This window comes from Typopeltis vanoorti, chromosome 8, assembly GCF_054136105.1.
Source record: "Typopeltis vanoorti isolate ZY-2024b chromosome 8, IOZ_Tvanoo_1.0, whole genome shotgun sequence".
Classification (NCBI taxonomy): Eukaryota; Metazoa; Arthropoda; class Arachnida; order Uropygi; family Thelyphonidae; genus Typopeltis; species Typopeltis vanoorti.
The window spans coordinates 66,703,758-66,718,998 of record NC_143556.1 but is presented as its reverse complement, the minus strand read 5'-3'; the positions used below and the strand labels follow the sequence as shown (position 1 = coordinate 66,718,998).

The 15,241-nt window shown below is 30.8% G+C and overlaps 1 protein-coding gene across 12 annotated transcripts in view; it reads left to right on the top strand.

Moving 5' to 3' along the window:
* LOC150104068 (USP6 N-terminal-like protein) overlaps positions 1-14,838 on the top strand; it is a 615,889-nt gene extending 601,051 nt beyond the window's left edge. For 10 of the 12 annotated variants that reach the window (XM_090397263.1, XM_090397258.1, XM_090397257.1 and 7 more), the window contains one exon: positions 9,450-14,838. In XM_090397263.1, the coding sequence (XP_090253389.1) occupies positions 9,450-9,512 (63 nt within the window). In that variant the 3' untranslated portion in view covers positions 9,513-14,838. Of the gene's footprint in view, positions 1-4,319; positions 4,385-9,213 lie in introns of those variants that run through there. The other 2 variants (XM_090397268.1, XM_090397269.1) reach the window with 2 other exon arrangements.
* The last annotated feature ends 403 nt before the right edge of the window (positions 14,839-15,241 follow it).

Below are 15,241 nucleotides of genomic sequence, written 5' to 3'. Positions count from 1 at the left end.
TTCATTTCAAATGCCAGCAGTTTTTTCTCCTCTCTTTTTTTAACTGTTCACACTTCTGCTCCCTAGATGACTGTTGGTATAATTATTGCTTCATATCATTTGATTTTCGCTTGCTTAGATATCTTGTTTGTTTACCAGAATTTCTGTAATTTTCCCATGGTGGTCCATCCTATCGCTATTCTGTGTTTGATTGTTTTGAGTTCATATATTGTTTCTGTTAGTTTTGATCCAAGGTATGTGAAGTTGTCTACTTGTTCTGTTTGTTCTCCGTTTAGGGTGGCTGAGATGGTAGTTCCGTTCCTCCCTATTTTCATCACTTTTGTCTTTTGTATATTTATTGTCAGATTTCGTTTAGCTTGTTGATCAACTTTTGTAGTTCATTTGGGGTTCTTGCAAGAAGGACGAGATCATCTGCATATTTGATATTATTTATGTTTAAACCATTAACATTGATTCCAGGCTCATTGTCTATTGTCTTCTTTACAGCTTCTTCTAGATATATGTTGAATAGGCATGGGGATAATGGGCATCCTTGCATTACTCCTTTTTGGATCTCTATGGGTTCTGTTGTGAGTGTGTCCTTTTTAATTATTGCATTTGTCTTAGAGTAATATTTTATCAGAAACTGTATTATATATTTGTCTATTGCTTTTTCTAGTAGAATTTTAAGAAGTATTTCTCTATTCATGTTATCGAAAGCTTGTTTAAAGTCCACAAAACAACAATATAGTTCTTTATGGTCTTCCCAGCTGAGCTCTGCTAGTTGGTGCAATGTGAAAATTTGGTCTATTGTTGAATAGTTTCCTCGAAAATCAGCTTGTTCTATGCCTGTCATTTCTTCATAGATGTTTTTTAATCTATTTTGTATAATTCTTATGAATATTTTATAAGTGTGAGGGAGTAAATTGATTGGTCTAATTTCTGCAGTCTCTTTTGTCTCCTTTCTTGTATATTGGGATGATCTTTCCAGTTCTCCAGTCATCTGGGATCTCTCCTGTTTGTAGTATTTTATTGAATAGGGTTGTTAAATATTCTATTGATATGCTACCTCCATATGACCACAGTTCAGTAGGGATAGTATCAATGCCTGGTGCTTTATTGTTTTTCATCTGTTTTATGCGTATCTAACTTCTTCTTGTAAAATTTTTCTGAGTGATCATTATTTTCTATTGTTGGCATTGTAGTTTTGTTTCCTTGGTGGAAGATAGTCTTAAAATGGTTTGACCAGATTTATCTTATATATTCAATATTCCCGGTTTCAGTCATCTTGTTGTTTATCATTGTTACTGCTTTTGTTGATAATTCCTTTGTAATTTCTCTTACAGTATCATGGAAGACTTTTAGGTTGTTTTGTTGGTATTTCTTAGCTTTTTCTTTGGCTTTTTTTGCATAGGTTATCAACTTTATTTTTTAGTGCTCTGTATTTTTCTCTGTTCTCTTCATTGTTTTGTTGGTTTACAAGTATCTTGGCCTCTCTTTTCTCTTCTATGGTAGCTATGATTTCTTGGGTTATCCACTGTTTGTTTATTTTGGGTTTGGAACCTAGAGTGTCTTTTGCAATTGATAACACTGTTTCTTTTCCTTCTTCCCAGTATTTTCTGCTGTTCTGGAAGATGGAGGGTTTTAATTTCAAACACATCTGTTCTAAAAATCGACTTCTGCTTGAGCTATCTTTTAGTTGATGTTTTCTTCTTTTCTGATATTGTTTTTCCTTTTGAATTTTATCTTCACTTTGGCAGTTAATATTTCATGGTCAGTGTCAAAATCAAAACTTCTTAATATTCGTACATTATTTACTGATCTTTTCCATTGTTTGTTTATGATGATATAGTCTATTCAGTTCTTTATGTTACCATCTGGGGATGTCCATGTATATTTATTATTAGGGTGTTGATAGAACAATGTGTTTGTAATCATTAGATCGTTTGCTTTACAGAAGTGGAGTAATTGTTCTCCTCTGTCGTTAAGCTCTCCGTATCCAAATTTCCCCATCACATCTTTTTTGTTTGCTGTGAACTGTCCTATTTTAGCATTAAAATCTCCCATCACTATCATGAGTTCTCTATTTTTGGGATTATCTATTTCCTGTTGTAGTTCTTCATAGAAATTTTCTATTTCTTCCTCTGAATGGTTACTGTCTGGTGCATATATTTGGATTATTTTAATTGTTTGACCTTTTCTTTTGCTTGAAGTTTGGCTGTGATTATTCTAGGAGACACTTGGTTTATTTCAATTACTGAGTGTGTAAGTTTCTTTCCAATTAATAATGCAACTCCTTCTCTGTGTATGTTATCTTTTCTTCCTGAGAAGTACAGTCTTCCATCTGGTAATTCCATGAATCCATCTCCGCACCAATGTGTCTCTGATAAACCTAAATACTCCATTTCAGTCTTTTTAAATTTTCCTGGACTAATCGCAATTTTCCAGGTCGGTATAGTGATCTTGTGTTGAGCGTGGCTACATGTTTCACATCCTTGGCTGACCACATTGCTGATTTCTCACCTACTCTATGTGGTCTTCGAGTAGGCACGTCGGTTGTCCCATATGCAGTAGCACTATCTCGGTTTGTAGACTTTCTCCTGCTCATGAAAGTTACTGGCATAATAATGTAGCCAGCTTGCCATGCCTCTGTGACATCATTTGGTCCACGGCTCTTTATTCTTTATTCAGAGCAACCCATTTGGGTTTCCCCCATCTGCCACCCAGAGGATGTGCCTGGTAGGAGTGTGGTCTCCCCCATACTTCTTTTGCCTTTTAATATTTTCAACACTTTTCTAATAAATCATGAATTTTTTTTTTTTTTTTTTTTAAATGGAAACCACCAGGCTATCTTTCTTTGACTGGTATGGAAAGCAGAGTATTTTAATTTCATACTGACACATTAGATGTGTATGTTTACTTAATTTTAAGAATATGTCTTTGTTTACTATTAGTCCAGACTTTGGACTAATAGCTATTGGACATAGTTCTTTGCATTATTCTTAGAAGGGGTGGAGATTAATTTTTTTTTCCCCTCAAGAAAAATATCATTAGCAAATATGCAGAATTGCTTTTAAAAAAATTTGAAAAATCACAGTTAATATGATTTACATTACAGTTTTTACATTCTGGTATAGGAATTCATTAATTATATTTGCACAGTATCTTCTGGAAATGCATTTACTCTCTGGGATTATTATTAAACATCATAATTGTCCATCTTTACAACCAGAGGCCAAATTTATATAACACTATATATGTGGGCCAGATAGTAAATAAATAGCTAACTTGCCAGTAGTTGATATGTGAAAGGGATCTGCAACACATTCATTTCATAACAGAAAAGACAAATGAATAATTCCATTGAACAAATGAATAATTCCATTGAACCTAATGTTCCTCTTGTTAGAGCAGATACTACACTTCTATCTTAACCAAGTTATTTGTGACCTTTAATATCATCATCAAATTCCTGATATATACCCTCGAGGGGTGTACAAGATATGATAGTACTATATGAAAAATTTACACCATTACTAACTTCCTATCTACAATTTTCCTCCAAATCAGTCTGTTACCTATCAAGACTCCAACATTGTCAGGTCTTATATATCTGTCTTCTAAGGCACTTTTTAATCCACCTATATCTGGGTCTTTTTCCTGCCAACCTGGCAGAAAACTTGTTTTGCTAACCTTTCCTCTCCCATTCTGTTTAAGTGACCATACCACCTGAGATTAGCTCTGATAATGCATTTCTGGATGCTGACAATATAAAGTACTTTCTTGATAATGTATAGGTTCTCCATAATTATAGGTTCTCTATTCACAATGCAGTTGATATTTTCAATGTTTCTGCCTATTTTCATTGTCTTTGTCTTTTTAATGCTGCCCTTCATACTATATCTATTACAACAGTTATTCAATTTAGTCAGGGAATCTTGCAGGCTTGTAGCGGATTTATTTAGAAGTATAATATCATCCGCATAAAGCAAAGAGCTGAGATTAACACCTCCAGTTTTGATATCAGGTTTAATACCACTTTCCTTCATAATGAATATAGATAATGAATAACTGAAGGGATATTGTACATCTTTGTCTGACACCAGATTTAACATTAAGCCACCTTCCTGTACTTCTTTCAATTCTAACTGCTGACTTACAACTCAAATAATATAAACATAAAGAGAAAATTAAAAGCATCAAGTCTGTGCCATTCTGTGTATTGCATGCACAATATCAAAGTAATTTATATTAAATATAACAATTCACAGTGTTATGTGAAGTAGTATATTTATAATGAGATTTGCCATTGACCTTGTTTCTTTATTAATCATATACAGTGAACAATATGAGAGCGTGTGTGTGCGTGCGTGCACATGAGCATGGAGAAAGAAAGAGAGAAAAGAAGAAGTAAATTCAATAAGTAATAAATTTTGATAACTATTTTAAATAAATGGTAGAATTTTATGGTATATAATTCACCTTATTAAATGCAGAAAGATATATTTTTCTGCATTTAATAAGGTATATATTTGATATATATATATTTATATATCAAATATATACCTTTATATTTATATATAAAGATATATATTTGAAGTTTAATGCATCATAACCAGTCATCGAGAAAATTAATTTGTAACTTTATTCTTTTTTATGTGGTTGTCTTTGACACATACTCATTATTGAAAAGACTAATTTCCTTGATGGAATCTAAACTCAGATTCCATCTAGGAAAATATATGCTGTTAACAGGCATATAGCCTTAATTGCCTCTAACCTTAACAAACCAATCAGCCTTCCTTTTAATGAGAACACTAGTCACGATACTGCTTTTGTGGGTTTACAGATATCTGTAGCAATCTCTGGGGCAGTAAAGTTTTCTGTGTTTTTAGTAATCAGTTTTTGGGTTATTGAAAATCTGTAATATTAATAAAATAAGTACATCTCAACAAACCAATCAGCCTTTTAATGAGAACACTGGTGACAATTTTGTTTCTGCAGGTTTATTGATATCTGTAGCGATCTCTGGAGCAGTAAGAAAGTTTTCTGTAATCAATTTTGGATTATTGAAATTCTTTTATTAATAAAAAAGTACAATTTGAACTTAAAGTTGTGACAGTTTTAAGATGAAAAGATAAGTATAATTAATTGCATGAACTGAGCTTGTAATCATTAATTGATGGGATTGCAACCTTACAAATTGTAAGACATAAAATCATATTGCTAGCCTTGATTGGAGTCCATAGGCTCATTATTAAAGATTCAGGCTAATTCTTTATATCTACTGTCCTGTCAGGTGTCTTCTCCCACCAGGAGATCGACTACCATGTGTCTCCACCATATATTCTGTGCCTCACTGCTGCATCCCTCGTATGAGAAATAGGTCCAGTCTTCTATGTTTTTCATCCACTCCAGTCTTTGTCTTCCTCTCCTTCTCTTTCCCTCAACAGTTCCTTCAAGAAGTGTCCTTTGTAGGCAATTATATCTACTAACTTCATCTTAACAGAACTTTAACTCTTCAATACTAATAGCCTATCTCTGAGACTGAGTTAGCTTTATCACTTTGCCTGGGAAAATGAGCTAGATGCAAATTTCAGCTGTGACCTAAGCCTTTTTTTAAGATTATTATTATGATTATTGTATGAGCACCTCCATGGAGTCTGAAATCTCATCACGGGAGATCCAAATGGTCCATACATATCATACCTCTCCTTGAACCCATTAACAGACAAAGCTCACAACTGACTCTGGCAACCCATTCCACTCATTCACAACTCTCCAAGCAAAAAATCTAGTCCTCACAACCCTGCTAACCACACCTTTATTCAACTTCCTGGGATTACTCCTTGTTCTGGCCCCTTTAATCAAGTGGAAACACTTTCCCTGCATTAATCTTGTAAAACCCTTTAAGTAACTTAAATGTTTCTATCATATCCCCTCTTTTTTTCCTTATCAACCAACTTCTGCAATCCACACACCCTCATATGGAACATTCCACAGACCACTCACCATAGATAAGTTAGCTTTTAGATGGAAACAGCAGTTTTTGCTCACAACCTGAGTTTTTCTTCTTGTCAGAGAAATTAGATTGAGAGTATTTGCAGTTAACAGGACATAGATACAATTATTATAGAACTTTTTTGGGGTCAAAGGGATTTGATTTTTCTGAAGATGGTTCATTTTTTTTTATTTTTTATTATTAACTGTTTGTTATTCTATCAAGTAGAAACATACAAACAAAAAAATCCATACAGATAAATCTATGCATGTAAAAATGGTAGTTAAGTGTACCATCTGTCATTAGATGGATTTCACATTATTAGTTATATTTGGTCTATTTGTTTGTTTCTCTATCTCCTCTGTATACATACTACTGCTGCTCTACTCTGGCCAGATATAATGCAAGTTGGTATCTTTACTAAATTTTGTAAAGATTTGTTTTAGTTGAAACTGGACTAGTTTCAAAATATATGGTGTTACAAATGACTATAAATGACCTGATCATAGACCATCAGTGGTGTTGAGAGCTGTGTTTGCTTTTGTACTACAGATTTTCTTCTCAGTTGTGGGGCAATGGTTGGTTGATTGGTAGAGCCTCTGCTACTAATGGCTCAGTTAAGTAAGTATGAGCGCGGTTAGTAGTTGGAAGAGATCCAATCATTCGATGCTGTTGGCACACTCTCCCTCGATGAGTCTTTCGACTCCCTGGAGGTGTATAATAATAAAAACATAAAAATAAAAACATAACAAATGACCTCATGGTACAACAATGTTCTGCTTTATCTGGTTGATCGAACTAATCAATAAATTTCAATTCAAGAATTGAAATAATTAAGAATTAATTAATAATAAATAATTAATTCAATTAAGAGTAATACAACAGCATTTTGTAAGTATAGCATATTATAAATAGGCTGATATATTAGTAGAAGCCCAAGTTTAAGCCCGAAAGTACCTTTTTTTTTATTATCTCTTGGGTGGTTTCCATACTTATTTTGAAGTGGATATAGAAGCATACATCTTTCTTAAGAAAGGGAGGAACTAGACTCCACTCTCACCTTTTAGATGTAAACAAAGTATGGTTTCTTATCTTATATGCCTCTGTTTTCTTTTCTCTCTTCTTCATTTCTGTGTACCAAATCCAGAATTACTTGCCCACTGATATATATATAGGATGTTTTTTTAGTCCTAGTTATCATTTTTGTGGTTCTAAACCATAAAAGCTTAATACAGAGATACTAATTCAAATGAAATATCTTGTATGAAATTGTTACATCTTTATCTTCCTCTTTTTCTTCTCTGGGTGTATTCTTTTAATTGAACATTAGCCCTATATTCCCGTGTTCATAGAATTATTTTGAGATAAAGGAGATATCTAATATTAATGATTAATTATTGTTTCACTGGTGGTAGTAGTAGTGTTATTTCTGTAGCAAAGACTGCCTGGTTAATGAATGATGATGATTTTGAAACTATGAATGGATAACTAAATATATTTATATAAATATAAATGGACACCTAAATATATTTTTGACTCATCTACATTTTTCCTTTCTTGGCAGTTTGCCTTTGGGAAAACCTGGATTTTTATCTCATAAAATAAACCAGCTTGAGGATACACTTAGTTAAGACATACTGACTTCATAGACTTTGTTTCTCACTGTCATTCTGATCACTGCTTTTCTGGCATGTCTTTTAATAGGTGTTGCATATTAAAAATTTTATTCTCATAGTTATCAAAGTGCTAACATTGTTTTATTTTCTGTATCTGTCCCAATCATCAAAGGTTTTAAAATGTACAATTACACTAGCAGTGTGTGTTTGTCTGGTCTGTAGGTTAGTTGGAAAACCTATTTTAAAGAATAACCTTTTTGTTAAACTTCAGGTCTCCATTAAACAAAGATGGGACAATGAAAATCATTCATTACCTAGTTTTTCAGACAACCCTAATAAATTTTATTATTATTGTTATATATAGCTTCCATGGAATGCAGTCACAATATTACTAATACTTAAGCCCATCTAGGATAATACTAATGTGCTATAGGCAACAAGACTCATTGTGGATGAGCTGAATGGTTTGTGTTGCTTGCCAGATATTGAATAACTGTTGAGTGGCTGGATATTGTATCACTTAGTGTATTTGTATTTTGAATTCCAAGATTTGCTTCTACAGTATTCTATGTTTTCTAAACAGGCCAAAGAAAAATTATTCAAACTGCTCCAGAAGTATAAAGAAGTTTATTTTAATGTTAAAAGAAAAATAAATCAACTTTTTATCTTCACTCGTTCTTTGTTATTGTTGGTATTTCATTACAGTATTTGATTTGACAAGATTTATTTAGTTAAAATAATTCAGGCCCACTGAGATAAGTTTAGTTGTCTCACTGGGAGATTTCTTTAATGTTTCAGTTTTGATTAACTGAACAAGAAAGTGTGTTAACTGGTTAAATAGAAATTTATTCAGTCTTATCCTGTACAGAACTTTTAATAAGATAAACAGGAAAAATATCTTCAATTTTGTTGCATATTTTAAAGTAGCAAAGCGATAGCTGAAGTCGAAAGTAAAAATTTTATTTTAATCAGAGCATACTTAGCAACAAAGTATATCATTAGTTTGAATGAATTTGGCTTGTCACACACACTTCTCCATAAAAATAAACTATAATCTTCTCACCTAGTGATTATTCTTCCCACCTTTGACTGTGCAGTCTGTTTGTATCTCTTGATATAAAATTAAAAAATGGTAGCAAAAGTTCAGGACTTTTGTCCTATTTTTAAATGAAACATTTAAAAATAGTAGCTCATTTATAATCCAACTTCTGTGGTAGCTACCTTTTATTGTAGATTTTGTTTTTTTAAGTTTAATATTTTAATACATTAAATAAAAGGTAGTAGTAGAACAGCATTCATTGAGTGCTTATAAAATTGCTTCAGTTAAGTGCATCATAGTGCATTTTTGTATTCATATTCTGATGTATTAGCTGCTAAATTTAGCATTAAGACTTTTGTTTACTTTTAATATGCCTTGGTTGATACATAATGAAGATTGTATACAGAATATAAAATTGAAAGTTAATAGTAAAAGTGACTATTATTCTTAAATTTTCCATTAGGAAACTCATAAAAAAATTAACTATTTGTGTGATATGTTCATTCAGTAGTTTTAATTTGAAAATTATAACAACTTATGAGTTTATTAAAACTGTGTTAACAGCAGTAACATTCCAGTTTCAGAGTAAAGAACAGCATTACTGAACATATTTTAAATTACTCCAAATTGGAAAAATTCCACTTACGTTTTTTTGTGTTGTGAAATTATCTATGAAAAATTGTATAGTTTCAAGTTCCATCTAATGTTGCTTGTTGTTTTTTCATTGTGTATAGTGAATCTTAATTAATTGAAATTACTAAATCGATTGAATTAGTAACACATTAAAGGAGCAGGAACTTCCATTTTGTTTTAGAATCAGTTCAGCTATCTTATGAACAGTTATGGTGAGGATCTCCTATGGAATGAAAAAAAGTGACATATATATATATAATGCAAATAAAACATTAAAAGCATCCAACACATTCTGTTTATGAGAAACACTATGTTCTCTGATACTACTTTAATTATACTGTGATCAAGTGTACTTAAGATTTTATGTCTAAGCATAAGTGGAGCATTAAAATTCTTTCAACAAGAAGGAATTTAGTTATTTTATCTCTTAACTATGCACTTCATCTGTGATATTTAAATATGTCAAAATGCTGTTTAAGGTATTAAAAATGATTATCATTCCTTTAAGTATCTTTTTTTTTTTTTTTAGTAAATAATCCTTTTTATAAATCAAATAACAGTATTAAAAAATTCATGGATGCCAATAACACACACACGTTTGTGCGTGTGTGTGCATGCATATTATGTAATATAATATGAAAAATGTCTTGCATTTTTTTTTATTTATTTTTTTATTTATTTTTATTTTTATTTTTTGTGAATCCCACCCAGTAAAGGTTATAAGTCCCACACATTTAAGTACTGAGCAAGGTTAGGTGAAGTAATCTAATTATCCTATAGATGTAAAGTAGACACTATTTAGTAGTTAGTACACAAATGTGCTATTTATACCCACAAAACATCCATGTTTACAGTGGGGATTCAGACCCACAGCCTGATCGTTGGAGACTAGGTGCACTGTCTATTTGCCAAACTAGCTAGAAAACTAAGTGGGGGGGGGATCTAAATATATTTAATTACTGAGCCAATATGTTCATCACTGAAGTATTTCTCATAGGTACAAAGATAGAATGGGCAAACAATAGACTATGTATCTTGCAGTACTAATTGAAATTGTAGGATCCTCTTTGGACATAGTATGGTGATTTTGAATGTTGTTGGTTTCCTAGTGACAGTATCTCAGATTTTTAGCAGTTTGGGGGAGAGAGATCATCATCATAATCAATCCTTAGCCATCCACTGCTGGACGATGATCTCCTCCATATTTTTCCACATTTCTCTTGTCTCACGAAGCACCAGTTGTTTCCCGTTGAATGATGTAGCATCTCTCCACCTTGTTGATGGTCTGTTAGGTCTTCTTGTGCCTACCATTCTATACAAATTTTTGTCCAGTGGTTATCTCCCTGTCTTGCAATGTGTCCTGCCTCTCTCCATTTTTTTTTACCTTTATTTCTTTAATGATGTCTTTTAACCCTGTTTTTTCCTGATATCTATGTTTTTTATTTTATTTATTCTTTTTATATCTAACTTTCCATGTTTCTCTCTGCAGCTCCTAATTTATTGTCCAGCCATCTTGTGATGTCCAAGTTTCAGCTCCATATGTCATAGCTGGTATGATGCGGTGTTCATATTTTTCATACTTTTCTTTTCAGAGATAGGTATGTTTTCTTTAAAAATTTTATTGTATTTTCTAAATTGTCTCCATCTTTGGTTTATTCTTTTTTTTTTTTTTATTTAATGTTCCCAATTTCTGTCTATCTTAATTATTTGACATAGATATTTGAATTCATCATAAAATATTAATACCAGAATCATTTTTACATGTTTAATATTAATATGTTTAATATTTTTATTTGTAATTTTTTTATATTATATTTTTATATTAACTAATACTCACCATTCATATGTTCCTTAATTGTAATTAAATTTTGCTTATATTTAAAAATAATTAACTAAATTAATTTATTTTGAGTATCTATTTAATGCAGATGGGGCTATTCTCCTGCAGCCTATAATGCACATAATATCATGTGCTTTCAATTAAATTATTCTTTTTAGAGTTTTCCTATAACTGTATTGACAATGGATATGAAACTTAGCTGAAAATTTTATAAATAAAAATATTAAACGTAAGTGATTCTGGTATTAATATTTTATGATGAATTTCTTACGCTTATGTCTAGATTTTTAATAGGAATTAGATATTTGAATTTAGTTACATTTTCTATTTCTCTGTCATTTATTTCTATCTTTTGGTTGTAGTTTATATTTTTGTAGTACATTATTTTAGTTTTATCAATATTCATGTTGAGACCAGACTTGTTGCTTTCTGTACTTAATCTTTAATAATTTCTTTTAGCTCTTCAGGTGTTTTAGAAAATAGTATACTGTCATCTGCAAATCTTAGATTGCTTAGATATTGACAATTTATTCTGATACTTTTTTTTCTCCCAATTTAGATTTTGAAATATTTCTTGTACACATTCATTGAATATTATTGATGACATTGCATCTCCTTGTTTTATTCCTCTGTCTATTTTAATCTTTGCTTTTAGATTATTTAATTGTATATTACTTGTTGCATTCTGGTATATATGTTGTATTAATTTTATTATGTTATGTATGGTTTTTAAATACCTTGGTTATTTAGTGCCTCTATTATTGCTGTTCTTTCTAGTGTATCAAATGCTTTTTCATAATCTATAAATACCATAGAAAGTAGTATATTGTATTCATTGTTTTTTCTATTATCTGATTAATAGTTGGAGGTGTCATTAGTTCCCCCCCCATCAGTTGTTTGGGAGAAATGTTGTAGAATGGCTTATTCCAAAAATAGTCTCTCAGATTTAAATCTGTACCTGTATATTAGAGAATTTTTCCCACTTAGTATGATAATCATCATAGTCAGTAGCATGGTTTGTAAAACTTGGTTTATCCATACAGATTTTCGCAGCTATGGCTACTAGTTTTCCAAAGTATAGAATCTTAATAGATGCCTGCATGATCTAGATCAGCGCTTATTAAACCGTGGGTCATGACCCCCATTTGGGATTGCGTATCCAAATGTGAGGGTCGCGAAAAATTCGGCAACAGTAAAAGGTTTCTGAATGTGAAACGACCAAAAATTAATTCAGATTCGATGCTATTGTTTTTAATTATTTATGTAAATGGTAAAATTGTATGTATACCAAAGAATTGTTTTAAAATAAATTTCTTTATGATATATTATCAGTAAATATTTGATTTGTATACCTATTTTATATACCTATGTACCTGGGGTCTCGTAAAATTTCTCAGGTGAATTGGGGTCACGTAAAAATTTCTCGAACGAAACGGGGTCGTGTAAAAATTTCTCGACTGAAAAGGGGTCGCAAGTGAAAAAAGTTTAAGAAGTGCTTATCTAGATGATAGAGAGAGCCTTTTGGTGAGAAAGAGAGTAATTTCTGAAAAGGCCTGAAGGGTAGTTCAGATGATGCACTTTTAAGCACTCATGCAAATTTCAGATGTTGCCTGGATGTGTGGATTCTGAGGGGTGGGGATCATTGACTGAAAAAGTGTCACAGAAAAATGGTTGATTTCAGCAGCATTATTATTGTCATCTTCATTAAAAAATCATGCCTAAAAATTAATATTTACTAGATTCTCTTTTGAGAATGCAATTGATTTCTATGTTCCTAACTGTTTTTATAGTTTTTTTTTTTTTTTTATTGCCAATTTTCATGCCAGATTGTTTATAGCAGTTATTCAGTTTAGTGATAAGAGTCTTTAAAACTTATACAGGATACAAAGGTCTGAGTTCGAATATTTTGGATTATTTTTAGACACTGACATATAGCAAAATTATGGACTATATATTACTCTGTATAATGACCTTTATTTAACAGCTATTCTCTTGGCACTTGTTGTATGCCTTTTTCCAGGTCTGTACAACTTTAATCTAACAAAAATAACTAACACCGGGTTTATAGGTCGTAATAGTTATTTAATTAAACTTATTAGTTTTGCCACATATGATAGTGGCTTCGTCTGGATTAGGAAGAACAGACAAATATACAAGTGGTAAATATGAATCATTACATAACTAAAAACCAAATATGTAGCAACCATTACACAAAAATAAAAGTAAAAACAGAAACATGTGGAGCATAGGAGCTGGCACGGGTGATGCACTTTTAAGTGAAAAACGCCAGATAAACTGGCAGAAAACTGGCTTGGTAATTAAATATATTTAGTTAATTATTATCCCAAGGTAAAGACTTTCTCTTTTTGTAACATGATTGATTCAGATGTAATAGTTAAGCTATTACATCTGTAATAGCTTAACTATCCACAGCACTTTTTATTATATTTAGTAAAGTTTAATTAAAATAATTTATTCTTAAAATACATAAACCTAATGAAAGATATTGAATGTAATATAGGTTAAATTTTTTTTTTAAAAAATCAGTTAATTCTATATTTAAACTTTTCAAGCATTAAACACAGACATTATTTGCAGTAGATCAGTTTCTGCTAGGTTACAGTGATCAGGGGTAGCTAATCTTTATAAAAAAATTGTGTGTGTGTGCGTGCATGCTTGCAAGAGAGAGAGAGAGAATACCATGAATTGTTCACAAAATAATTATAAATTATCTTTTAATAAATTATAATTACTATTATTTTAAAAATCCATTGTGCTCTTCTGTTTGAAGATTAATCCCTAATTCCAAACTTTTATTGTTAAGTCAGCATTTGCATTACGTTAAGTAGATTTTTGAGGCAAATCTCTGCCAAAGACAATGGGCACATTGTGCTGTTTAGGATATTGAATTATATATATATATATTAGTTTGCTGACTGAATAGTGCTTCCTATGAAAATAAAGAAGGTGCCAATAATTTGTGGCAATATTTACACTTTTTTTTCCTCCAATAATGCCAAACATATAACATAAAATACTCAGGATTGTTTCATACAGTAAGTTCAAAGTACACTAGATATTTTTTTAAAAAAATATTCAAATAGGCTTTAAATATTAGCATTAAGTATATTTTATTAAACTGTGTCACTAAACTTGTGGTATAATAATTTGTAGGATATTCCCATTGATTGTAAAATATATATTGAAGAAATAAGTTTATACCAGTGATTCTGTATAAATATTTTAATGAGTTTTTATACCTGTTAAATCCTGTATAAATTCATTTAATGAATCATAATTTTGTAATAGCTGAATGTTATATTAATTATAATACTTCCAGCTTCATGAATTGTTTATGAATTTTCCATAGCAGAAATCAGCTTTATTTTTCCAGGTTTAGCAACTCTGTACTTTTAGTACAAATATTTATTCACATACTGTATTATGAATATATTCATATGGTGGTCTCTGTAAGAGATGATAATAAAACTAATCTATTACGTTTTAAGTAATACATAATTAATTTGAAAGTTTAATTACGTAATTGGACTGTTTTTATTGTACATTTTATTGATAAAATCTAACTAAATACTGTATTCTGTTCTGCTGTTGAAAGTTTTATTTATGTAACAGGAATTGTACATTTGTAATATGCTTTATGCCTGTTTTAAAATGGCTAATATTTTTATAAGTATAAGATGTTATTTCAAATAAAATTGTTCTTTAAAAATGACTATTAAATCAGTTATAATGCAGAATCTACATGCTTAATACTTTTTTTTTTTTTAATATCAAACCTTTCTTTTTTCCTTTGTTTCTCATACCTAATTAAAAGTATTATTCCTTAACACTTTTATTATTATTTACAATTAATAATAATTGTTTTAATTTTCAGTAAATCAGCTGTCTAAAGACAGAAGAAAGAAAAACATTTATCAAAATATCAGTTATCCAATTAGCATATTTTCTATAGCTAACTTTTATTGTTCTCAAAAGTTATTTTTGTCTTTCACAAGTGAATAGGAAGCCTCTGTAGCTCAATCAATCTTGATGCTCTTTTGTTGGAAAACTTTGAATTCTGTCTGGGACGTGAAGACCTTTTATAAGAGAATAAGCTTTTCAACTAGTGGTGA